We start from the raw sequence: 25,128 nt of genomic DNA on the forward strand, positions 1-25,128 counted from the left end.
GAAGAGGCTCCCACCTGCTCCCACCTCCTTCTGTGCATAGGTTCTGTGTCAATACTAAGGGCCTTAAGCACTTGTGGACTTTGGTTTCTGCAGGGGATCCTGGATCCAGTCCTCCAAGGATACGGATGGAGGGGATAGGGCAGAGGGGATGGCTGTACACCGTAAACAAGAGCATGGATGGACACAGAGGTGGCTCCATCACAAAGGTGGCAGAGCAATGACTTCAGCTGGGGACACACTGCTGGGAAGGATAAACCTTCAGACAGCCACGGGCTCTGGCTGACGGCCAGAAAGAGGACTGCTCGTTGCAGGTTGCTCGTGACTGGATGCCAGCCTAGTCCCAGCTCCCATGGAGCACTCTTCCACTTGACTTCCTCCCAGACGCTCACCTGCTGTTTCAGCAGCTCATTCTGCGTGACCAGCTCCTGCTTCCTTAGGAGGCCTGTGGCTCCTTCAGGGCTCCCAAATGCTGTTGGTGAAGAGGATGGGGAGCCCTGGATGCTCAGTGCTTCCTCCAGGGCCTGGGATCAGCGAGAGGGGAAGATGGGACCATCACCAGGATGAAGACTTCACCAGAGTCTTTCTCAGGGCCCCCTTCCGGGTCATAATGAGCACCACGTCCAGTATCATTTCACAAATGCTACCCTACTTGGTAACATTCCACACGCAGCATTTCATGGATGCCTCTGCCCAGGACTACAAAGGAGACTCGGAGCATCATCCCTGTTTAACAGATGTGAAAACTGAGGCCCAGAGCCCTGCCACGATTTGTCTCAAGTCACACAGCTGGTCAGTGGCAAAGCAGAGCTTCAAACTCAGCGTGTGCCCTGAACCAGCGGGCTAGGCGGGACGCTCCTGTGGAGCAACGCTCCCTTCTCTGAGCAGGTGTGGCTCATGAAGTCCTTTAGGGCAGCGCCAGTCTCCTTGACAGGCCCCTGCCCTGGGATTCTTCAGCTTCCCCTGCATTCCTCCCGGGCCAGCCCTTGCAGTCACACCTCCTCTGCAGTTAGATAAGACGCCATGTCAGCTGCTTCTTCCTTAATATGTTACCTTCCCGACACTGAAACAGGCTAAAACGCCAACAAACAGCATTTTGATAAAGCAAAGAGGAAAGCAGCCTTAATCTACCAGGTTAACAGAACGCTTGCTTTCTTCCAGGTAAACAGGGAGCTTGGAGCATCTTACAAGGCTTCCATTAACTGCCTTCCCCCGAAGGCTGTCAACGTGTTACTTCAGACCTCCGGACAGCCCTCGGACTAGCCACCCTGACTGCCACCTGGACTTTGACCCATGGACATTGTCCACAAGCTAAAAAGCAGGACACCTGCCTTGCCTCACTCATCGCACGGCAAATATGTCCTCAACATGGCCAAAACCCCTACCATCAGCAGCAGGGACAAATTCTGCTCAGATTCAGACTCCAAAGTCCTCCAGCTCAGCACAGATCATCACTTTCTCTGGGAACAGGTTCCAGGGGCCCAGACAACGCCGAGAAAGCTCTGCTCTAGCAGGCCTGGCACCCGGTGAATGCTAAACGCATGTCCAAATTTTCCGTGCCCAGGGTGAGGGCCCGTGGGCAAGAAGGAAAGTGGAGACACAAACTTCCCAGGTCCCATATGGTTCCTTTCCAAGCTGCCTCCCATCGGCTCACTTCTTTAGCCCCTGGGCTGGAAGGTAGTTAGGGCCAGAAGGATTACAGCCAAGGTCCAGATGGCACAACTGAGGCCCAGAGAGGGTAGATTGGCTACAGCCCCCAGGCCTGGCCCAGCCCATGGCCACTCGCCCTGGCTCAGACCACAGGGTCTCCGAGTTACTCAATCTCCACTCTGGGTACCCACTGCCCACACGCCTCTTCCCAAGGGCGCGACCCCTGGGCCTCATCTGCTGCGCTCAGCATTCCCTGATCATGTGCTGGGGCCAGGCACTGCAACCTGCACACCTCCCACCGCTTGGCAGGGAGGCAGAGAATTCAACAGGCAGTCCTGGGAAACGTGAGAAGGGATGTGAAAGGAGTGGCACAAAACGGCACCCTGAACAAGGCTCAGGGAGGGTTTAGCTGAGGAGGGGAGGTTAAACCTCAACCCGAGCGACAGGCACAGGTAGCTGTGGAGGTGGCACAGGCAGAGAGGCAGCAGGCGCAGGGGCCTGGGTGGAAGAGGAGTCCAGGCCCCTCCTGGGGCTGCACACTCTGGCTGTGGGGAGGGAATGCGGAGGAGGCAGGAACAGCAACACCTGTTCACTGCAGTCCCCTCTGCCCAGCTGAAGGGCTGCGGGCACCAGCGATGTGGTGGGTTACAGCCGGGCTCGGGGAAGCCTTGCCAATCCAAGGGGCCATCAAGGGACCAGAGTCACGGCGCCCACCTTGTTGAGGCGCTGGATCTCCTTTTCCTGGTACTCGCGCTGCCGGCTGAGCGGGCTCAGCTGATCCTGTAGGTACTTGACCTTCTGGCGCAGCTCCTTGGCCTCTGCTGTCAGCTGCTCCTTGTCGGTCTGCAGGGGGTACCAGGATGGTAAACAGCGGGCTTCTCCAGGAGGCCTCGGGCTCCCTGCCCTGCTGACCCAGCCCTCACTCAGGCAGGCCTCCTGTCTCTCCCAGCCAGCATCTCGCAACGCTCGCTCACTGCACCCACGGCCAGCACAGGAGTGCCCGGGAGGTCCCATCCTCCAGGAAGAGGTGCCTCAGTGGAGAAGGGGCCTGGATTCTGACACCAGCTCCTCCTCCAGGCCCTGGGTGCTGGCACAGCCTTCTCTTGTCTGAGCTAACTCATCTGCCATGGGTATGGAGCTTTTAATGTGAGTGACAGAGGGGCCCCAGGAGGGCCGTGAGCCCCAAAATTATATGCAAAATGTTATCTATGTGCAATTTTCTAGAGAGAACAACCAGAGTTTCCACAGACTCACAGGGGTCTCCTGTGACCTATGTAAGTTCAAAGGACCTTTCAGCTCTTGGTCTCTAACCCTAGAGGCCAGAATGCAAAGAAACAAAGGTAGGGGCCAGCGCTGTGGCATAGCAGGTAAAGCCATCGCCTGCAGTGCCAGCATCCCATATGGGCGCTGGTTTGAGTCCTGGATGCTCCATTTCCAATCTAGCTCTCTGCTGTGGCCTGGGAAAGCAGAAGATGGCCCAAGCCCTTGGGCCCCTGCACCCACATGGGAGACCCAGGAGAAGCTCCTGGCTCCTGGCTTTGGATTGGCGCAGATCCAGCTGTTGAGGCCAACTGGGGAGTGAACCAGCAGATGGAAGACCTCTCTCTTTCTCTCTGCCTCTCTTCTCTCTTTGTAACTCCAACTTTCAAATGAATAAATAAATCTTAAAAAAGAAAAGAAAAGAAAAGAAAAGAAAAGAAAAGAAACAAAGGCAGCACAAGGAAGAAACAAAGAGATATCCAGCTAACAGGAAACCAAGGTGGAGGCACTGCTCCCATACACACCACCAGGGCTTCTTGTGACAGACAGCCACAGCTAGAATGGCCTCCAGATGGTCCCCAGTTGCAGCCCCTTTAAACATCAAGAAATGATGTGCATAGTGGGAAGGCTACTCAGGCCACACACTGAGCTGGGCTTGGACCCAGGCTTCCCAAGTCCATGGCGCTCTCCCTTCCACGTCAAAGGGAGCACTTAAAATGAGGGCTGGTAGTGCAGTGTGGTGGGAAGGCCACGTGCATCTCAAATAAACTGTATACAGTCGGCCCTCTCTGTCTGTGGATTCTGCATCCGTGGATTAACCAACCACAGTTGGAATATGCTTGAATTACATCTGTACTAAACACGTACAGACCTTTCTTCTTGTCATCATTCCTGAGACAATGCAGTAAGACAACTGTTTACAGAGCATTTACGTCGCATTAGGCATTAGAAGTCACTCAGAGATGAAGAGTGTGCGTAGGCTGTAAGCCAACCACTACTCCTTTTTTTTTTATTTATTTTTTATTTTTTTTTTTATTTTTTTGACAGGCAGAGTGGACAGTGAGAGAGAGAGAGAGAGACAGAGAGAAAGGTCTTCCTTTGCCGTTGGTTCACCCTCCAATGGCCGCCGCGCTGCGGCCGGCGCACCGCGCTGATCCGATGGCAGGAGCCAGGAGCCAGGTGCTTTTCCTGGTCTCCCATGGGGTGCAGGGCCCAAGCACCTGGGCCATCCTCCACTGCACTCCCTGGCCACAGCAGAGGGCTGGCCTGGAAGAGGGGCAACCGGGACAGAATCCGGCGCCCCGACCGGGACTAGAACCTGGTGTGCCGGCGCCGCTAGGCGGAGGATTAGCCTAGTGAGCCGCGGCGCCGGCCCAACCACTACTCCTTTTAATATCAAGGACGAGTGAGTCCTGGAGCCAACCCCTACAGATATTGGGGGATGATTGTATTTCTAGGTGTATAACTGTGAAAAAAAAACAAAAAAACAAAAAAACAAAAAAACTCTGTAACAGACACCAAAACAGTGATTATGTCACCGCTGGGGAGGGCTGGCCCTGAGTGGGGGCCGGGGAGGTGGCTAGGGAAGCTCTCCCTTTATCTGAGTTGTGTGCTCATTTTGCAGCCATGCATTCCCAGCATGTAGACTACCAGGTCAGCTTTTCTCTAGCCCGGGGTCACTGTGTCAATATTCTACAAACCAGCTGGTGAGCCATTTCCAGGAATAGAGGCTGGCTGGAGCTGTTCCGCCCCCTGATTAAGAGCCCTGGCAGGGGGTAACCTGACCTCGATCACTATCACTGGGAGCCTTGTCTACAGGGCGACGTCTGTCTTGAGCTGTGACCCCATCCCCCCAGATGATAGGGGAGAGCTATCAGGGGCCCAGGGATTTGTCTCTCCCATGGATGGGGGTGTGGGGAAGGGACCAAAGAGCCAGGATGTCTGGCGGCGAGTCACGGGATGTGGCCCTGCACTCGGTGAGAAGAGATATCCTCAAAGTAGGGGGGGACTGACCTCATGGACAAGGGCCCTGGGGTCGCGTGCTGACAGAGGGACAGTGAACACGGAATCCACGCTGAAATGTCCACTCATAAGCTGGGCAAAAGCAGCCCATGCCCAGTTCCCACGAAGGGGAAGATATCAGGACAGAAATGAAATCCCAAGAGCCTAAGAGCCTCATGGCCTTTCCTCTTTAGGCTGGGCTGTGTCCGTCAGCAGCATGACAGCAGCAGCGTGCATGTGTGTGCAAGTGTGTGTATGCACACGTGTGCGTGCAGGGGTGGTGGTGTTCCTGCACTGCTCTGTATCTGGTCCCTGTAACTTCGCCGTCGTGCCTAATAGCCTTTCACTTTTTGCTTCTGCCAACTAGCTCTTGACCGTCTGCTACCCAGCTGGGGAGGGTGGGACTCACGCTGAACTCCATGCCCACAGTGCCTGCTGTGGGCTCTGAGGACAAATGACTGGACAGATGAATTTTGAATGCAGCTCGGTCAGTGTCACAAAATCAGTCACCACTCAACACTTAGCAGAACCCCACCCCTGCCAAGTGCCACACGGCAGGCCTGCCTAGGCCTGCTTGTTCCATGCTTCCCTGCAGAGGTCCCCAGTCTGTAAAATTTTAATTGAGCAAACAGCTCCTCTGAATGAAGATTTGAAAAGCAATAGCTGGAATGCTCGCGTCCCACCCCACCTGCCCCTGGGAGAGTGAAACCACGGGGGCCAGGGTCACACTCGCCTCCTCCATTTCAATCTTGGACTTGGCCAGGAGGAGCTTGCGGTCAAAGTCGCGCTGCTTCTGCTCCCGCTCAGCCTCCAGGTCAGTCACCTGTTTCTGCAGGTCCGCCAGCTTCTGACGCAGCTCCGTGATCTGGGTGGGGAGGGAGAGGGAGGGGTGAAGGCATGGGTGCAGGCTGTGCCTGGGAAACACACAGGGCCCAGCCTCCCCAGGGTTCCAACCCTGCTGTCCAGGGCTCAACTCAGGCACCTGCCAGGTTTCAAACAACTGAGAAGGAAGCAGTGAGATGAAGAGTGGAGTGCCCTGACGCCCAGCCAGGAGCCCCCAGGTTACCTTCTGCTCATACTGCTGCTTCATGGACCGGAAATGCTGGTCCCATTGCTTGTTTACCTCCAGGAGCTGTGGGGAGAGAGGCTGGGGTTAGAGAGAGAGAGAGGCGGAGAAAAACAAGCAGCACCAACTCACAGCCCCCAAGGTGCACGCCCAGGGCTGGCCACAGACACTGCCTCGGTCCTTGCTTCTCACAAACTCCATGCTCCTCAAAGCCACCACCTGCATGCAGTGCACTTGGCTTTACTCCAGCCAAGAGAGCAAGGCGATCATGGAGACCGACGCTGTAGAACTACAGAGCACACGCCTCTGAGGAGGGCGGTTTGGGACTCTACTACAATCGCACGCTGTCATCATTGGCAACCCAATCATTCCAACCCAAAAACTTTAACTGACCAGACCACCTAGACAAGTGTGCAAACACACATGGCGCTGATCACCTCAGCAATGTTTATATTACAGAAAAATCTAGAGGCTTCACTAAGCAGACAGGCTAAGTAAGTTACAGTATAAACAGACGTGTATCTCTTCCGTAAATAAGACATCTAACACATGTCCTTAGTTCTCAGAGGACACTAATTACTGGCTATACAATTCTTGCTGTAACAATTCCTTGGGGAAGAAAAAAAAAAAAAACCCAAATCATTAGATAAATAAAACAATGAGAGAGCGTTGTGCAGCATCAGAAAGATTACATGGGGGTCTTGGAAAAGGCCAGAAAATGCCTATTATGACAAAACTATGCACAGCTCTCCTTTTTTTTTTTTTTTCTATTGATTTATTTGTATCTGCTTGAAAGGCTGAGCAACAGAAAGAGGCAGAGAGACAAAGAGAGAGACTGAGAGTTCCATCTGCTGGCTCACTCCCCAGATGCCTTGCAACAGCCAGCGCTGGGCTGAGCCAAAGCCAGGAGCCTGGAACTTCATCTGAGTCAGCCACATAGAGGGCAGAGGCCCAGGGCACTTAAACCTACACTTGCTGCCTCCTAGGAGGTATCTTAGCAGGAAGCTGGATTGGAAGCAGAGCAGCCAGAACGTGATCTGGCACTCACAGATGGGATGCGGTGTCCCAAGAGGCGGCTTGCCCCGCTGTGCCAGAACGCTTGTTTTCAAAATTGTTTTGCAACAAAATGAACGTATCTTTTAATTCCATTGTCCCACGAACTTTTTAAGTACCCTGGTACTTGACAAAAAGTACTGAGAAATAAAGGAATACAGTATGTTATTGATATGAGTAAACAGCCTCAAGGACAGTTTTTTTTTTTTTTTTTTTTTTTTTTTTTTTTTTTTTGTGACAGGCAGAGTGGACAGTGAGAGGGAGAGACAGAGAGAAAGGTCTTCCTTTGCCGTTGGTTCACCCTCCAATGGCCGCCGTGGCTGGCGCGCTGCGGCCAGCGCACCGCGCTGATCCGATGGCAGGAGCCAGGTACTTATCCTGGTCTCCCATGGGGTGCAGGGCCCAAGCACCTGGGCCATCCTCCACTGCACTCCCTGGCCACAGCAGAGAGCTGGCCTGGAAGAGGGGCAACCAGGACAGAATCCGGCACCCCGACTGGGGCTAGAACCCGGGGTGCCGGCGCCGCAAGGCGGAGGATTAGCCTAGTGAGCCGCAGCGCCGGCTAGACAGTTCATTTTAAAAGAAGAAAAAAGGAAAAAAGGTATCAAGCAGAATTATGATAGAATTTTACTTTTCTGCATTAAAAAACTGAGGAACACACAATGAACCGTTCTCAGCTGTAGGTACTTCTAGGAGGTAAGCTCTTAATCCTTCTACAATGACCAGCACAATTCTTTTGAGAGCAGGAAGAATTTAGAACAACACAAGAGCAATGTTCTGGAGGACCAGGGTGGGCAGGAAGGTGGGGCTGGGGTGGAGGTGGTAGCGAGAGAGGACAGACAGAATCCATGTCCACCAGAGAGGACTACACTCAGAGCTGAGGTGTAGATAGCCCAGGCTGGACTGGGGGGTGGGCAGGGGGAAAGAACACCACCTGAGATACCAGGGAATCATCCAGACTTCTAGACGCCTTGGACCAGTCATAAATGTGCTGCAGAAGGGCAGGGATCGCCTACAGTGCTGACTTCCCATATGAGCACAGGTCTGAGTCCCGGCTGCTCCACTTGCAATCCAGCTCCCTGCTAACGTGCCTGGGAGGCAGCAGAGGATGGCTCAAGTCCTTGGGCCCCAGCACCCACATGGAAGACTTGGAGGAAGCTCTAATCTCCTAGCTTTGGCCTGGCCCAGCCCCAGCTGTTGCAGCCATTTGGGAAGTAAACCAGCAGATGCAAGATCCCTCTCTCTGCCTTGATTTCTCTCTCTCTCTCTCTCTCTCTCTCTCTCTCTTTTTGTAATTCTACCTTTCAAATAAATAAATTTAAAAAAAAAAAAAAAAGGAGGGTGTAGGATCCTCTCCCTCAGTGCGACTCCTCCCTGATGCCAAAACCTGCCTAACTCACCACAGCCACTTCCCACCACCAAGGGTTTACGTGGAGCCTTCCTGAACTCCACCCGCCAGCCCCAACAAGTCTAGGTCCTGCTCCAAGCGCCACTTCCTGCTCAGGAGGGGCCAGCCCAGGGAAAGCAGCACTTCTTCCTCGGGCAGATGGTTCACGGGTCACCGGGACAACTCCCCCGGGTGCCAGCGACCCGCAGGGCCTCTGCCTTGCCAGTCCCAGGGGAGAGGATCGGCCCGCCCCCAGCCACCCACCTCCGTGCGCTGCTGCTCCAGCATCTTCACCTTCTTCTCAGCCGTGCCCAAGGGCCCCACCTCTGGGACCTTCCCTACTGCCACACCAGCCTGGGGAGAAACAGGGGGCGTCACCAAAGCCTCAGGTAAACATCCTCTCGCCTACTCCCTGCTCCTCTCAGGCCCCTCAGCCCTGTGACCCCAGGCCTCCGTCTCCCAGCTCCCTACTCCTCCCAGCCACCAGGACACCACTAACCACCCCAGTCAGAACTGCTCCCCCTTCAGGTCATCTATCAGGAGGCCGATTCCCAGGTTCCACTCATGGACGCCCCCACCCCCACCCCCACCCCACCTGGCACCCCTTGGAACGGCCACCTTCCTGCTTGGGCTCCACCTCTAAGATATGCTAGCACTCGCCTTCACCCCCACATGGCAGTCACACTGCTGTCCTCTGGCCAGCAAGACAAGAGCTGGGTATTTTCTACACTTTCAGAAAAACATTTAAAAAACATTTTTAGAAAGATACAGACACAATGAAGAATACATACACACGGTGATCGGTGCACACACATCTATGTATGTGTACAGACACACATGTTTTCTAGCTCTGTCCCCTGGGTGGGCCCAGAGTGGTGACACCCCAGTGGCAATGACCACGCCTACCACCCAATACCATTTTCTAACAAGGCTCCTTGAAGAAGTGATGAATTCCAGGGCCACGGGAGAGCAAACACAAGGCGAGTCTGGAGCACTGTATAGTGCCAGAAAGCCAGGAGGTGCTCAAAATCTTAACAGCAACGGCAGGTACGGGGCCTAGGATACGACTAGAAAGGGCTTCCTGGGGCCCAAGCTGGAATGATTCGAACAGCAGAAGAAATCACAACAGCCCTGTGCTACAAGCCAAGATGGACGTCCTTGAGTCCATAATGCTTTTCTAAAAGTTGAATAAATCAGTAAATGAGGGCCAAGGGACAGCTGTTCCTTACAGAATTCCCATTGATGAGTACAGAAGGAATGAGGGAACACAGTCACCACGAGACCACTACCACAGTCACAGCTGCAGGTGGGATTCACCGACGGACACGGGAACTGGCAAGTGACAGTCTACCTGTGCAGTCTCTCAGTCTCCTCAACACTAAACACGGGTCACTCGTCACTTCATCGTGGAGAAACCTGACAGATGCCACCTCAGTGGCCAGGTCAACAGTCCTAAGATACATGGACATGGTGCACCAGACCCTCTGTGCCGGGGTGCTCGGCCCTGTGCGTGCTCAGCCATACACGGTTGGCAGTTCTGTGACATTCTTGCCAAAATCCGTCACCACAATTCAATCAAGAAAAGACATAGGATAAACCCCCACTGAGGCACAGTCCCTGAAAACAGCTGTCCAGGACAAGTCCAAAGTGCCAAGGTCTTGAAAGCTGAGGAACCACAGGGAAATGTCACAGACTGGCGTCACCTTGATGCAACAGGGGGCTCTGGTTTCATCGCAGGTCCAGGAAAAGGCATGGGTAAAATCCAAATGAATGACGTCTGTGGCTGAGTTAACACCACAGTACCCGTGAGAACTTTTAGTTTTCATCACTGAACCTTGCAAAGTGGGTGTCGACATCAGGGCAAACAGGCAGGGGACTGTGGAACTCTGGACTATTTCTGCAACTCCAAGTCTAAAGTGATCTTGAAACGAAAATGTTAAAAAAAAAAAATGTTGGAGTGAAACAGCAGGCCACAGCTGGAAGTTTAGCAGTTGAGCCCTGGCTTTAGATACTCCCCGCCATCTGGCACTTTCTACCCTCCCTGAGGCTTGGGGACAGAAATTGTGGTGCTCCAGTGCCCCCTACAGGTAGAAGCCTGGAAGCACACCATGGCACCAGGGAGCAAGGAGGGGCAGGGGAGGAGGAAGGCCCCCGGAAGCCTGCTGCCTATAGCACTGAAGGTCAAGGAGCTGTTGGAGAAGGAGGGAGAGGGGACGCTGGGCTCCTGGGAGATGCACCTGAACCTCCACACAGAGAAGGTTCAGTGTGGAGAAAGAAGAGCGAGCCCTGGAGTCAGCCCATCTGGCTGCTGGCCCCACACCTGCTGTTTTTAAAAAAACAACTGTCCCCTTTTGTGGCCATCACGGGGGCAGCTGGGACCAAAACGATGTTAAATCCTGTTGTGACTTCTGACAGAAGCAAGAACTGAAAAAGGCATTTCCATGCCCCTTCCCACATTCACGGGAAGGTCAGGTCTCCCCTCTTTCCAAACAGCCATGACAGGAGCACAAGTCTCGATCCAGGCCTATCCGAAAGGCTGGTGAGGGCGAGTGGTGCGGGGACGCTGTGAAGGTCAGCGAGTGGTGCAGCAGTCCGTGTCTGTAGGAAGGGTGGGGGCAGCAGCAGGCAAAGGCCACTGGCACGACGGGCCTTGGGGGCATGCCCCCAGCCAGGGGGTTAGCACCAGGCTCAAACTGGACAAAGACTGCAGAATGGTCCCTGGTCGGGAGGCCAAGTCACGCCAAGAAGGAAAGGAGAGGGGTAGCTACCAGAGAGGAATGGTTGACTAGAAGCAAGGGGGTCTCAGATACACAACTTTCATTAAAACTGCTGAGATGGACGAAAGAAAAACTCCACAGCTAAGGTTCCCCGTTCACTCCGCCAACCCTGCTTCACGGCTGCACGATGCGGAGGGGAGGCCAGTACAGCAAGGGCATGCATGAAGAGCCGCTGAAATCCGAGTGAAGTCTGTGGCGTAGCTCACTGTGCGGCACCAATGTTAATTCCTAGTTTTGATCATTAACCTGTGCCCTGTAAGATGTTAACATTTGGGGGGGGGGAGGCATGGAACTCTCCAGACTATCTCTGAAGCCCTCCTCTAAGTCTAGAGCCAGCTCACCATCAAAAGCAGCCCCTCAGCTGTCACTGTCCCCACTTGCAGAGGAGGAAGCTGAGGTGCAGAGAGTCAGGGGCCCTGTCCAAGAGATGGGGACAGTGCCCCCTGCCCTCTCCCCTCCTACACACACACGATTCCAGCACACAGGCCTCGCCTGGATGACCCTGGGCAGCCTGCGCAGCTGACTTCCTCTCTCTGAGCCTCCAGGGCAGCCGAGTGAGGTGAGCAGACCTGAAAGGGCTTCGCAGAGGCCTGGCCCCCGAGTTCCATCCCAGAAGGGGTCAGAGAGCCCAGGAGTGAGCGGGAGCCTGCACGTGACCTCCATGACAAGGCAGACAAGGCACGCAGTGGTGGAGGGGTGAATGGAAGATGAGAGGGGGCCCATGGGCTGCGATTCCGCAGGCCAGGGCTGAGAGGCGAGCAGGCATTTGTCACTCATCAGCATGCCTGGCTGACAAGTGACACGGGGATCTCGGTTCCGTGATGTCAGACGGCCCCTCCAAACCTGCTACCACGGCTGGGAAATGCAGCAGTCCCAGCTGCCTACCTCGCAGCAGACAGGAGTCAGGTAAGACCATGGCTTAGCAAGTCCGGATAAATATTAATGAGGAATTGAGTTATTCGGGTAGTTGTACTAACACACAGGTTAAGGGGTTGCTAAGCACACTGGGCCCTACCTGCAGCTATCACCTTACTGGAGGGAAGAAAAACGTGTTGGTACAGAATTGGCACTCAGGTCTGTGGTGAGGGCAGTGGCAGAGCCTGGACCTGGGTACAGCGGCAGCACTTGTGTGGGACCTGCGTGTGAGCCAGGGCTGGCTCTGGAGCGGGCTGGGGCAGGGGCCGGCCTGGGCACCACAGACCCTGTCGATCCTGACCAACGCCCTCTGCTCTGCACTTCTGAGCTCGGGAAGCACAATCCTGGGTGCTGGGAAGAAGCCCCAGAGGAGCTTGCTCAGCCTCACTCACGACCCCATTCTGTGCAGAATGTCTAACAAGTTCAACTGCCTGCAGAGAGACCTCGGAAAGCTGGCCTGTGTGTGGGCAATGTGCCCACACTGAGCAGAGGGCTCCGCGCCACCTGCTCTGAGCGAGGGCTGGGGGGAGAGAGCTTGTGCGGGTCACGGAGCTGTGCACCTGCAGCAGCCTCGGCCGTCCCAGGGAACAGGATGCTCCACGGGACGGAAGGCACACGGGGCAGCTCCAGGGCACGGCTCTCAGGCCACCTATTCACTAGAGCCTTCTGGTGGAGCTGCCTGCGGAGGTGTGAGGTGGCAGTGCAGGGTGCTGGAGAGGAGAGCGGCTCTCTGACCACGTACCTGCTGCAGCCCAGCAGCCCCCTTCGCGCCTGCCCCCTCCGTCTTCGGTGAGCCCGGCTGCCCGGCGGCGCCCTCCTTGCTGCCAGTGCTCATCAACAGCTTCCTGAGCTCCATGTTTTCCTCCCTGGGTTAAGGCAAACAGAGAAGTCACAAACAGAACAGACAAGGCCCGCAAGGCTCCTTGTCCCAGGAGCAAACATATTTATCAAGTTCAAGTAAAATCTCAAGCAAGTAATAAGGCAGGTTATACAGGACATGGTAAAAGTGGTGATATGGATTCAGGTAGGACCGAAGTATAGGAAGTATTTCATAAGTTCTGTTGGACGGCCGGGTGTCGCTCCCCCTCTTCGTGGAGGAACGACACTAAACCCTGCCTAGGCTTCATATCCGAGTCACGGCACCATTATGTCGCTCCCCCTCTTCATGGAGGAACGACACAGGACCCTGCGCTGTTCTTTCGTCTGCTCGGCCCTCCCCGGGTTTGCTGCTGGTTCTTCCCGGGTTGGCTACCGTCCCTTCCACCTCCGTGGAAGGGCGGTTCCCCCTGCCACATTCCCCACTTCCGCGGGGGAGCGGCACACCGCCGGCCGGCTCTCTCAGGGGCTGCTCAGGTGTTCCTTCAGATAGATGTTCCCCTTAGATGTTCCTGGTGCATGTTGTCTCTCTCCTCCTTTATAGTCCTCTTCCACCAATCCCAACTCTGCTACCCACACGCCGAGTACGCTGCTCTCCTCCAATCAGGAGCAAGATCAGCTCCTGCAGCTCAGTCAATCAAATTGGCGAGAGGCAGCTGCGTAGAAGTTGTTTCTCCCTTCTCAGCGCCATATTGTGGGAGAGCAGATGCATAGAATAAGTCTTAATTCCAGTAACTTAGTCTAGTCCGGGTTGCTCCCCACAGCCGGGTTCCACTCAGTACCTTACAAACGAAGAAGTACAGCGGCTTTTCCAAGCTCACCTGGCAGGGACTGCATCTTGCCTTCTCAGCCTTGAGCCTGGGTGTCTGGATCCACAGATGGAGTCATTATGGCTATAAAACCCAGACGAGGAGTCCATGCCACAGTAAGCAGACACAGGCCAATTAAAAATGGTGTGGTGTGGGGTGGGCACACAGCGCAGGGCTTAAGATGCTGCTTGCGACTCTGGCATCCCATACAGAAGCAGCTGGGTTTGAGTCCCAACTCTGATTTGCCTTCCTGATAACACACACTCTGGAAGGCAGTGGCGATGGCTCAGACAGCTGGGGCCCTGCCATGCTCACGCAGAAAACCTGGATTACGTTCCTGACTCCTGGCTTCAGCCTGGACCAGTCCCAGATGTTGCAGGCATTTGGGGAATGAATCAGCAAATGGAAAATCTGTCTGTCTGCTTCGCTCTCTCTCTCGCTCCTCTCCCCCTCTCCCTTTCTCTCCCTTTCAAATAAATATTTAAAAAATTAAAAAACAGGGATCAGCATTGTGGCATAACAGGTAAAGCTGCTGCCTGCAACACCATATGGATGCCAGTTCATGTCCCGGCTGCTCCACTTCCCATCCAGCTCCCTGCTACTGGCCTTGGAAAAGTAGTGGAAGACGAACCAAGCGTTTGGAGCCCTAACACCCTTGGGGGAGACCTGCATAAAGTTCCTGGCACCTGATTGGCCTGGACCATCCCTGGTCATTATAGCCATCTGAGGAGTGAACCAGCGCACATATCTCCTTCTCTCTATAACTCTTTCAAATAAATAAATAATTTTTTTAAAAAAAATTTAAAAACAAAATGGCACAGTGGCTCAATAGTTAAACATTACTCTGACTACATCTGAGCAATTCAGCTTCCTTCCCTGTGTGATTCTAACAAGCCACAGGGTGTAGGGGGATCAGCTGGCAGGTGCTGGCTGTAACTCAGAACTCTGCTGGTTCCCAAGAGATGACCCATCACCCAAATCACCCAGGACCACAGGCAGGTGGGCGACTCAGGTTCTCGTTATGGGGCTCAAATCAAGTCTGGGCCTCAGCCTCTGCTCTGGACAGGGGGACTTGGCCTGTATGATCTCAGGGGCCCTTCAAGCTCTCCAGTCAGGGTGGGTGCTTCTCAGACTTCCTGGGGTGATGCAGTATCCCAGATCTCTCTCCAAAACGCCAGCTCAGAATCTCACAAGGAGGCAGGGGCAGGAGCACAAAATTGTACTGCCATCTCTAGACACAAGGCTGCCTGCCGGTCCTGTGAAGCCCTTAGGGGAGAGGGCAGGACAGGATGGTGACCAGCAGGGGGCGGCAGAGTCCATGCGCTGTCTCCCAGCTGGTGGGACAAGTGCTAAGAGGCTAAGGCAACAAGTTCTCAAGGGAGGGGTGCAATCTGAAGCAACTTCCTTCTGACTCTCAGGCTCCGAGAATACACACACCCCAAGGTATTAAAAGGACCAGAGGCACGAGATCCGATATCCAAGCAGGGATCCTTGCCCTTCTCCTGGGGGCCTGGACTCACCGCAACCTCTCAGCAGCCTGGTCTCGCTGTTCCAGGCCCTTGTCCAGCTTGGCCTTCAGGGCCTCGTTCTCCTTCCGAAGCTGCTCACACAGGGTCTGCAGGGCAGATAGGTGGCGAGGGTCAAGAGGGGACATCCCCAGTGCAGGCTGCGACTGGACGGATGGCGGCAGCCACTGCAGGTCCCAACACCTTACCCGCTGTGGCCTCGCCCACTCCTTTTTGGGACACACTCTCTTGGATACACTGTCCCTTGGGAGCCGGCTGTGAGGAGGCCTGATGGAGAACAGCCTTGGGACCCACTGGTCCCCCTCTCTCTGCTGTTTGCATGCCTACAACACCCTTCCCCACCAGCCTCCCTGGTCAACTCCCCCTCCTCCTTCAAGCTTTAGTTGAAATGCTGTCTCCTCCAAGAAGTCCTCCCTAAGTCCCTCATCCAGCAGTTAACACCTCCATCAGCCCAGCACCCAGCCCTGCCTTTGCTGCTTTTTAGCTCTTAGGACAAGCACAGCCAAGGAGCTGTGTGGGCCACTTCCTACTCCCCATCCTCCTCAACCTCACTGGCCAGTGAGCTCTCCCACTTTCTTGCTCCCTGCCAGCTCCCCAGCCCCAGCTTACTGTGTTGGAGGAACGCAGAGATCAACGGCTGCACGGATGTGGGGACAATTGCCCAGGTGAGTCCCAGGAGGCCGGGGAGCTCAGCACCCCCAAAGCAGGAGAGGTTTCCAGGGTGGCCAGTGAGAAAGCCACAAGGCCTCACCACGCCCACACCATGTGGCCCACGCTGCATCTCTGAGACTGCCCTCCTCTACAAAACGGGGACAAGGGTTCCTGTCTTCCAACAACCACTCACTAGCGCCCCGCACCTGCCAGCACTGTCGCTGGGCACTGGCCCAGGAACTGCCTTGTTGGCACCTCACAACATCTGCATCTCCACAGCTGGGAAATGAGGGAGAACCATCTGCATAAAGTCAAAGCACCGGAAAGCATACTGGAGTGCTTGGGAGTGAGTCCCAGCTTCCTGGGAGGCAGTGCTGGTGGCTCAAGTACCTGGGTCCCTGCCACCCACAGGGGACGTCGGATTGGCCCAGTCCCGGCTATCATGGGCGTTTAAGGAGCAAACCAGTAGATGGGAGATCTCTCTCCCCCTCTGTGTGTGTGTGTGTCCATCTGTCTACCTTTCAAAGAAGAAATGAAAAGGAATAAAACAAAGAAGAATCACCACGAGCACCACACTCCCACCTGCAGGTGCAAGGCTGGGTCTCTCTCCCCCTCTCCCCTGCGGGCTGGGCTGTGGGCAAGGCCAGGACTCCCCCTTCTGCTCCCCAGGCTCCCTGCAGTTGCGTGTGACCACATGACTACTCCAGGCAAACAAAAGCGACACGCGTCACTTCAGGGTAGTCCACATGTGCGGCACTCTCTGCTGTCTCTTTGCCTGCGGTGGGGGCCACCAAGGACTCCTCACACTCCACAGGGCACCATGTGGGGGCCTCCGAGGCCTGGAGCTTCAAGCACCAGGGCAGAGCAGGATGGAGCCTCACAGAAGAGGAGGGCAAACTCCTCCACGTTACCAGGGGGATTTCAGGGCGTTTGTTTCCTTTCTGACTCATGCAGGCCAGCCTTGGGGAGACAGCCTGGAGCCAGAGGTCGCTCACACAGTGGGGCCCCAGGGCTCAGGAAAGACAAGACTACCGGTACTGGCTCCCTCCGTGCCCAGCAGAGGACCTTGGACCAATGTGGCCATGGAAATGGTGAGTGAGCCGAGAAGCGAAGCAATGACCGAATGACAGGGACCTGGGCTTCTCTATCTCCACCTGCAGGAGGCAGGAGGCCCAGGATGCTGTGCTGGCAGGGGCCGCCCGGGAACAGGATGTCCCGTCGCTGGCCAGGGCGCTTCCTGCCTGTCCCGTCTCCCTGGTGTCTCTGGGCAATGACGAGATCATCGGAGATCACCAAGATCATTACTTTCTATCAAAGGGGCTAACAAGAGTTCATTCTTTCACTCATTCATTCATTCACCAAATGTGCATGAAGTGCCCGGCCCCAGGACACCAGGGTGAATGTGGGGGACAAGGTACCTGCCCCTGTTGTGACATTCTGGCAAGGAGTTCAAGAAAAACAATTAAGCAAATAAACCACCTAGTAAAGAAAATCATAACGAACGACAGTAAGAGCTAAGAAGGAAACAAGCAGGTGCCTGATGGAAAATGGTACAGTGGTGGGGGGGCCCCTGCTAGGAGGCCCTGGATCTCAGTCCTCACAGTGCACCTGGTTCACCTTTCCTGAGCTTGGCTTGGACCCCTCAGAGCCTCACCAGCATCTGAGGAGGCCCCGCCCTCCACAGCACGCTCCTATCGCTGCACCAGCCTCAAGGTGGGAGGGGTGGCCTGTAAGCCCCAGCCGGACAGCCTCTCCCTCCTGTCACCTGGGACTTGAATGTCTGCTGACACGACTGAGATCACAGACCAATGACTGAGGGGCCCAGAGCCAGTTCTCTCGGGAACCACTGTGGTGCCAGGTGCTCAGATCCCAAGTAGGTCCTGTCCTGCTGGGGCCTCAGTTACACCAGGTTCAGAATGGTCACCAATTGTAGGCGAATCCTCTGCACCTCCCAAAGCCCTCAGGCCTAAAACCTCCTGCCAGTACAGATGCTCATTATCATCAAAACTTGATGGTGACTGCTTTTCCAGAATTTACCATGCTCTACACTGAAATAGGATCTTCACAGACCATAGAGGGATCTGTCTAAGGCCACACGGCAAACAGAATCAGTCCCTACTGCAACAGAGGCCCACAGAACTGCGAAAAGCCTGGCCCAGTCTAGCCAGGAAATCTGACCACGCCACAGCACAGCACAACACAGCTACTGAAAGCAATTCAATGGGGAGGCAGCTGGGGATAGGGGTGAAGGACCCAGGCTTTGGACTCTGGCAGATCAAGGATGACCCTGGGCAAAGAGCAACCACCTCGGCAGGCTGTTTCCCACTGCGACATGGGGTAAGGATGCCGCAGCCCAGAACATGCAAGGAGCTGCCCTTTGTTCCCTCCCCTCCCCTGCACCTGAAGATCAAAAGCAGGTCAGCACCCCTGGTCCCATCTCCAGCCGCGAGGGCATCCCCGGCCACACAATTTGCATTGCCTGCCCTGTATTTCCCCATTTCCTTCCTCTTCCTCCATCCCTTCCCACAACTTCCTTACCTTCCTGACCACTCTGATTAGAAGCCCAAAGTCTGTCTGCCACACAGTGCCCCTGGGCCCCTAGAACAGCCGGGACCCAGGGGAGAAGTGGCCCTGGCAGTGCCGCAGGCCCGCCTCACCTGCAGGATGGAGGTGCGCTGCTCGTTCTTGTGCACCTTGGAGGCCAGCCGGTTGAACTCAAGGGCCATGCGGCCCAGGTGGGTGAAGAGCTGGCTGTGGTCGGGCTCCTCGGCGCACACGCTCAGGGTAGTTTCCAGCCGCTGCAGGTGCAGCATCAGGTTGCTGTCCTCAGGAGGCATGGGGCCCAGCGCCTGTGGGGGATGGGAGACACGGGCCACCCTTCACCAGGGCCTGAGAAGGTGCACCACCCCATTCGCCCTCTGCTTCCCTATTCTTCATGACTCAGTTTCCCTGTGGCCTCAGCTCAGCCCGGGGAAATTCTACAGTTGCACAGGTTCCCTGTCTCAGGCTGACTCACTGGGCAGGACCTGGGATTCCTAGGCCACTGGCTGGCTTCACAGCAGCAGGGCCACCTTCCTCCCACACGCTGGGCCCGGTGGCATGCCTGGGATGCATCACCGGCTGCAGGGCCCCAGCCTCGTCATCTGCCAGAGGTGCACACTTCCCTTGCATCCCTTGCACCCGGCAGGGTCTGAGGAGGAGGGATCCACAGGAGAGCAGCAAGCCCTGGGAAGGGATCCCTGCAGATTACCACTGCTCCTGGAGCCCAGAGAACCTCCACAGCTCAGGTCAATGGATCCAAGCGTTCATCAGCTTCTCAGATGACCCAAGACTCAAAGCAGGTTAAGAATCACAGTTCCAGTGATTTCCAAGAATCCCAGTGGGTAAAGTATATAAAGAATGAGGCCTACTGGCAAGACAGATGTCTCTGCCCCCATCCCCACAAACCTCCCCCTCCTCATTCTGTCTAGAACACTCCTACCAATGGCCCTGCCTTAGGTAAGCCAACACCACGCCCAAGGAGTCACAGTGGTACCTTTCTGCTCGTTCCATCAAGCCCAGATCCCCCACCAGGCACTAAGGCCTTCAGCAGGGGTCTCATGTGCAGCAGCATCCAGCCGGGTTCCCCACCTTCCTCGCCTGAGCCTCTGTACCTCTCTAGGCTCCTTCCCACAGGTCCCTGCCTCTGCAAGGCCTGCTGCCCCCTCCCATGCTGCCACAGTTCAGCCCCTCCACCTGACTTGCCTAAACATCTATGGGACCCACATGACATCTGAGCTTCAGGGACTTCAGGTATAGGAGCAGGAACTCGCCCTTGGCTGCCCAGGGAGTCACTGCCGAGTGAGGACTAGAACTGGGTTCCCTGACTCATGATCCAGTTCTCTGCCAGGCTGACCTCCAGCTTCCCTGAACTCTGTAGCAACCTGGCACTCAGTGAAGGCTTTTTCTTATTGTTAATGCCATGTTCTGATAAGAGACAATGGTGGTTTCGCAGTTTGGCCTTGGTTCCCTACTGTTTCTCTCCAGCAATGAGCTGAGATGACAATGCCATCCTATTTAGGGCACCTGAAGTGTTTCAAATCCCTCTGATTTCAAGCTTCAGAGGGTGGGGGGCGTCTATCTTGTCTTGTCTCGGCACAGACCAGGCACATTGTTGGGCCAAGGAGGAATCTATCAATGAGATAAGGTTACTGGCCCATGGCCAAAAAGTGAAACACTGTCTTAACAGGGAACCCTGCCTCCTGGGCCATCGTCCTAGGGGCCAGAACAGGACAAGGAACATAGGGTCCCAGCAGACTGAAACAGGGAACATTTCTAACACTCAGAGCTGCCCAGTGCTGGATGAGCCTCTCGTCACTGGGGGAATGCCAAGTACAAGCTGCAGTCCGACTGGCACTGTGGCGTAGTAGCCTCCTGTAAACTGCCTGCAGCGCGGGTTCAAGTCCCGGCTGCTCCACTTCTGATCCAGCACCCTGCTGATGGCCTGGGAAGGCAGTGGAAGATTAACTACCACCTAGTACCTGGGAGACCTGGAAGAAGTTCTTGGCTCCTGGCTTCAGACTGGCGCTGCTCAGGTTGGTGTGGCCTTTTGGGAAGTGAACCAGCAGATAGAAGACCTCTCTTTGTGTATCTCTAACTATGCCTCTCAAGTAAATAAATAAATCTTAAAAAAAAAAAAAAAAAAAAAAAAAGGCTGCACAGTCAGGGACAAGGGCTGTTCCCTGAGGACCCAGAGACATGGGAAGCAGGCAGTGAACCAAAGAGCAACTCTGCCACCCAAATCTTTTGCGAAACAAAGCAGGGGACCAAAATATCAGTGATGGGTTAGACCCCCAGACTGCCGCCTTTCAAGTAGATGAAAATAATAAATAAATATTGTTGCTCACATAGCAACAATAAAAAAAAAACCCTCAAAGTGGGAAGGGAGACAGGAGGAGAACATAGGAAGTTAAGACCTCCGAACAATCTTCCAGACCCTCCTCAGTGATTGTCCAATAATTCTGGTCATTTTAAGAAAGAACAGAAGGACGACATAGCTGGGATAACAGCAAATGGGCAGTAAAGTACAGAATTCAAAGAATTCCCAGAACTGGGAGATTCTGTGAGTGTGCATGTGTACATGTACACACGTGTATGCACATGTGCACGTGTGCAGCTTAACCTCTTCCCTATGTGCCCCCGGGGGGACCCTGAGAGGCCTAGAGCCTGCACAAGAGTGAAATCCTCCACGTTAGGTGGCTCTGGGCCTTTCTGACCCCCGCACTCCCCACGCTAGCAGCCCCCAGACCTGAGGGATGAGTCACTGTGTGTGTGATGTCCGGCTCGTGGCAGAGGCCAGCAGGGCTGGCGAAGCGCCCAGGCTTTCACAAGAGTCGGATGCCTGCGTGCCCTGCGTTGGGGAAGTCACCAGCCTGGGATTTGCATATGTGAGCGAGAAGCACTCTCTGGACCTGCCCCTCTGAGTCCCCACGTGACCCCAGGATCCCCAGGGGCACTTACTGAGTCTCTCACGAAGGAGCCTGTGACCGAGACAGAGGAAGGCAGAGAGGAAGGAGGGGACATGGCAGGGGCCTGCCTGTCTACTCACCATGGTGTTTCTGGCGCAGGCGCTGCTGTCAGGTGGAGAACTCTGCTCCTCAGCAGGAACCACTTCAAACTCAGAGGAGGTGCCCTGTGCAGAGAGGGAGTCAGCGGCTGCCCAGGAGAAAACCAGCCCAGCCTCCTCGGGGTCCCACTGTGGAGGGCAGCTCAAGGGCATAGAGGCCTGGAGGAAAGACCTCCTCCCGATCCAACTCCTGCAGACGGCCCACTCTGGGGAACTCCCAGGCACAGCCACCTGTCGGTTCCCAGGGAGCCTGAGGCAGCACTCCCGGCAAGGCTGCCCTAACCGGGGGGGATCTGGGGACACATCCCCTCAAAGGCCAATCTCCTCATCTGCACTACAGGGCTGCTGCACTAGCTACCCGTGAACTGCCAGCACTTCAGGCTTGTGATTCCTTAAGGCCTGTACATTTAAAACCTTCCCATGAACACGATCATTTCTCAAGGCAGCCACAGAGCGGGAAGGAGGTCACTGAGTTCGTGAATGCAAAGGCAGGGACTGAACCCAAGACTGTGGAGCCAGCATTCCTACTGCAGCCCCAGGGCTGTGCCCTGGGCCTAGACGTCTCCGCCTGCCTCCCAGGGAACACAGACAACAGCCAAGCAAGGTCCCCGGCCTGCCTTGCCACCCCGAGTCCCAGGGACCCCAGACGAGCGGACTGAGCTGAAGAAAGGCCTACAGATTGTTCAGCCAACAAGCGGCCTTTCCACGCCTCACAGGCATTCCAAGTAGAACTCTGTGATTGCTCAACCAACTGATGGGCTGATGGGACGCCAGAGCAAGCAGCTGCCTCTGGGTTACCAGGACTAGCTCAGCCTCTCCTCACTCCAGCCCAGGGTAGGACGCCGAGGACAGCTCTGTGCCTGGCTTCCAGCCTAGCCTCATGGCCATGGAGGGTCTCAACCTTGCCCTAGAAAGTCCCCTTTCCCCCTTGGCATCACCTGTGGGATCTCACAAGCAGCCTTCTTGCTGGACCTGACCTGCAGGGTGAAGACACTAAGTCCTACAATTCCCTGGATTGCCCTAGGACAGCAGCAAAACCCCTCTGGTCAAATCTGCGCAAGACGACTGCCGAGCCATCTTTGAGAATGAGCACCACATCACTTCTGTATGGTCAGTGCACACTAAATATGCCACGCAGCCAAGGAGACCAAGTTCTGGTGTGGCCCACGGTCTTCCTGGTAGTATTTTTTTTTTTTTTTTTTTTTGACAGGCAGAGTGGACAGTGAGAGAGAGAGACAGAGAGAAAGGTCTTCCTTTGCCGTTGGTTCACCCTCCAATGGCCGCCGCGGCCGGCGCACTGCGGCCGGCGCACCGCGCTGATCCGATGGCAGGAGCCAGGAGCCAGGTGCTTTTCCTGGTCTCCCATGGGGTGCAGGGCCCAAGCACCTGGGCCATCCTCCACTGCACTCCCTGGCCACAGCAGAGGGCTGGCCTGGAAGAAGGGCAACCGGGACAGAATCCGGCGCCCCGACCGGGACTAGAACCCGGTGTGCCGGCGCCGCTACGCGGAGGATTAGCCTAGTGAGCCGCGGCGCCAGCCCTTCCTGGTAGGTTTTAATTATGACTTTCATTTCAAAATGGGGAGTGAGGCCCCCAAACTGGTGACTTGCCCATGTCACCACAAAGTCAGAATCTGACCACGACCCTCTTCACGGTCTTGTATCTGCCAGGGGTATCCTGAGGTCCAGGCAACCTCTAATCACGGCTCCAAAGGCAACTTACGCTGGATGGAGGTTTGGGCACTGGGGCTGGCTTGTCACGGGGGCTTGCAGGTGCGGCTGAAGGAGCCAGGACATCAGTGTTCTTTCCTGGAGGATCAAGAGAGCACGGATGAATGGGGAAGGCAGGGGCCCAGATGACACTCTCTCGAGGACAGGCCCTGGCAGAAGGGCCTCTTTCACAGTTCCCCACTTGAGCCCAGGAAAACGGAAGGGGTCCCCTCAGGACCAGGTAGCCCATGCAGACAACCAGCCCTGAGATGGCGGGGGCAGGTCCTGGGCAGAGGAATTCTCTTTCCTGGACTTCGTGGGAAAAGCCCAAGGAGGCCACTGCTCGATGGAGCCACTGCCAACGATGACAAGGACAATGGTTTCTGATTAGCAAAGCCTATTTACATTCTCATATCCTGATTTTCCAGGCAAGGAAATGGAAGCTTGGTAAGGTGACCACCTGCCCACAGTCGCCAGCTAGCAACTGCAAAATCAGGACTCAAAGTCGGCTCTCCTTCCCCAGGCCCCTGGGGCTCTGGCCACAGAGAGCCCTTGAGGGAAGCTACTTGGCTTCCTCTGGGAGGGGGCCTGGCACCAGGCAGGGACTCGGAAATCCTGCTGAGTGGACAAGGGGAAGCTGGAATGCCCACTGACCACAGCATAGGGGACTCTGTGACCATCACTTCTCTCCACTTGTCCACTCCACAAATGAAGTTCAGCACACCAGCCTGGGCCGAGACCCAAAGGCAGAGCTGATCAGGAGGCCCCTAAGTCCTGCATGTGAGGCCTCCTCCTCCTTGGTCCCACACCTTGTCCTGGACTTGGAGGCATGCCCGGGTAAGGCATGGCCACCACACACAGGGCTGCAACCTCAGTCACAGCCACCCTTCCCTTTACTATGCAGCACAGGTAACCCTGCACCTGAACTGCACGGCAGCAGGCAAAAAGCAGGCAAGTCCAGATTCTCCCCTGGGTCTCAGCTTCCCTAACTACAGAGGAGAGGGAGACAGTGCCTGGAGCACCATGCCTGGCGCACAGTCATTGCCCATTAATACGTGTTAGATAAAGACCGTGGGGTGCAGAGGGTTGTTGTGATCTATTGCTAAGATCTAACTGGGCCTCAGGACTGCTGAGTCCCTGGCCATTATTAACAAGACTGTTTTGAAGTGCCTTCCACATCTGACTTTCTGGACAGCTGGTCCAGGGCCCAGGTCTGGGGCCCAAGGATGTTCTCCTTTCAGAACGAGAACGAGAAGGGAGCCCACTACGAAGGGTTAGGCAGTCGGGGGTACCTGTGAGCTCGGCCAGGCGGTCAAAGGAGCCCAAGGGGGGAGAAGGTGGTGGGAGCAGCTCAGTGTCCTTCACCAGCTCCTCCGCCTTCTGCCGCAGCCTGGACGCTTCCATCTGGGACTCTTCCAAGAGCTCCCCTGGAGAGACAAGGCAGAAAGGATTGACTCAGCTCGGGGCCCTGGGCTCCCCACCCCACACCCCGTCCCTGCTCTGCCTGGCTTTCAAGACTCCAGGCCCTGGACTCCACTCCCACCATGGTCTGGTGGTGGGCGGGGTGGGACAAAGCCCATCCTGACCACCTCCAGAACCAGGCTGTGGTCAGGAGGAAGATCTGGCACTCGGGGGAAAGCAGGGGTGGAAGGGAGCTCAAGAAGTCCTGATGCTTGGCACCCTCTTCCTGGCCCACGGCCTGCCCACCCTGCCAGCAGACTCCACAGAAAGCTAGGGGCTCCCTCAGGTCTACCACCAAGGCACCCAGGGGCTACGCAGGGCCTGAGCCCCCAAGTCTGGAGATGGCCGCAGGATGGAGGTCCTGGGTCACACTCTCAGGCCTTAG

The 25,128-nt window shown here is 55.6% G+C and overlaps 1 protein-coding gene across 12 annotated transcripts in view; it reads right to left on the minus strand.

Annotated features, from left to right (window-relative positions):
* Positions 1 to 25,128, minus strand: part of TNIP1 (TNFAIP3 interacting protein 1) — a 55,635-nt gene that overhangs the window by 4,777 nt on the left and 25,730 nt on the right. For all 12 annotated transcript variants that reach the window (XM_089336113.1, XM_008255274.4, XM_051843549.3 and 9 more), the window contains 11 exons: positions 24,575 to 24,709; positions 23,296 to 23,381; positions 21,556 to 21,639; positions 18,626 to 18,817; positions 15,312 to 15,406; positions 12,849 to 12,972; positions 8,679 to 8,768; positions 5,975 to 6,040; positions 5,642 to 5,773; positions 2,362 to 2,490; positions 390 to 521 (listed from right to left, as the gene is read on the minus strand). In XM_089336113.1, coding sequence (XP_089192239.1) covers positions 390 to 521; positions 2,362 to 2,490; positions 5,642 to 5,773; positions 5,975 to 6,040; positions 8,679 to 8,768; positions 12,849 to 12,972; positions 15,312 to 15,406; positions 18,626 to 18,817; positions 21,556 to 21,639; positions 23,296 to 23,381; positions 24,575 to 24,709 — 1,265 coding nt within the window. The remainder of the gene's footprint in view (positions 1 to 389; positions 522 to 2,361; positions 2,491 to 5,641; positions 5,774 to 5,974; positions 6,041 to 8,678; positions 8,769 to 12,848; positions 12,973 to 15,311; positions 15,407 to 18,625; positions 18,818 to 21,555; positions 21,640 to 23,295; positions 23,382 to 24,574; positions 24,710 to 25,128) is intronic.

This window comes from Oryctolagus cuniculus, chromosome 6 (genome assembly GCF_051225735.1).
Source record: "Oryctolagus cuniculus isolate XC-2025 breed Fujian yellow rabbit chromosome 6, ASM5122573v1, whole genome shotgun sequence".
NCBI classification, from domain to species: domain Eukaryota; kingdom Metazoa; phylum Chordata; class Mammalia; order Lagomorpha; family Leporidae; genus Oryctolagus; species Oryctolagus cuniculus.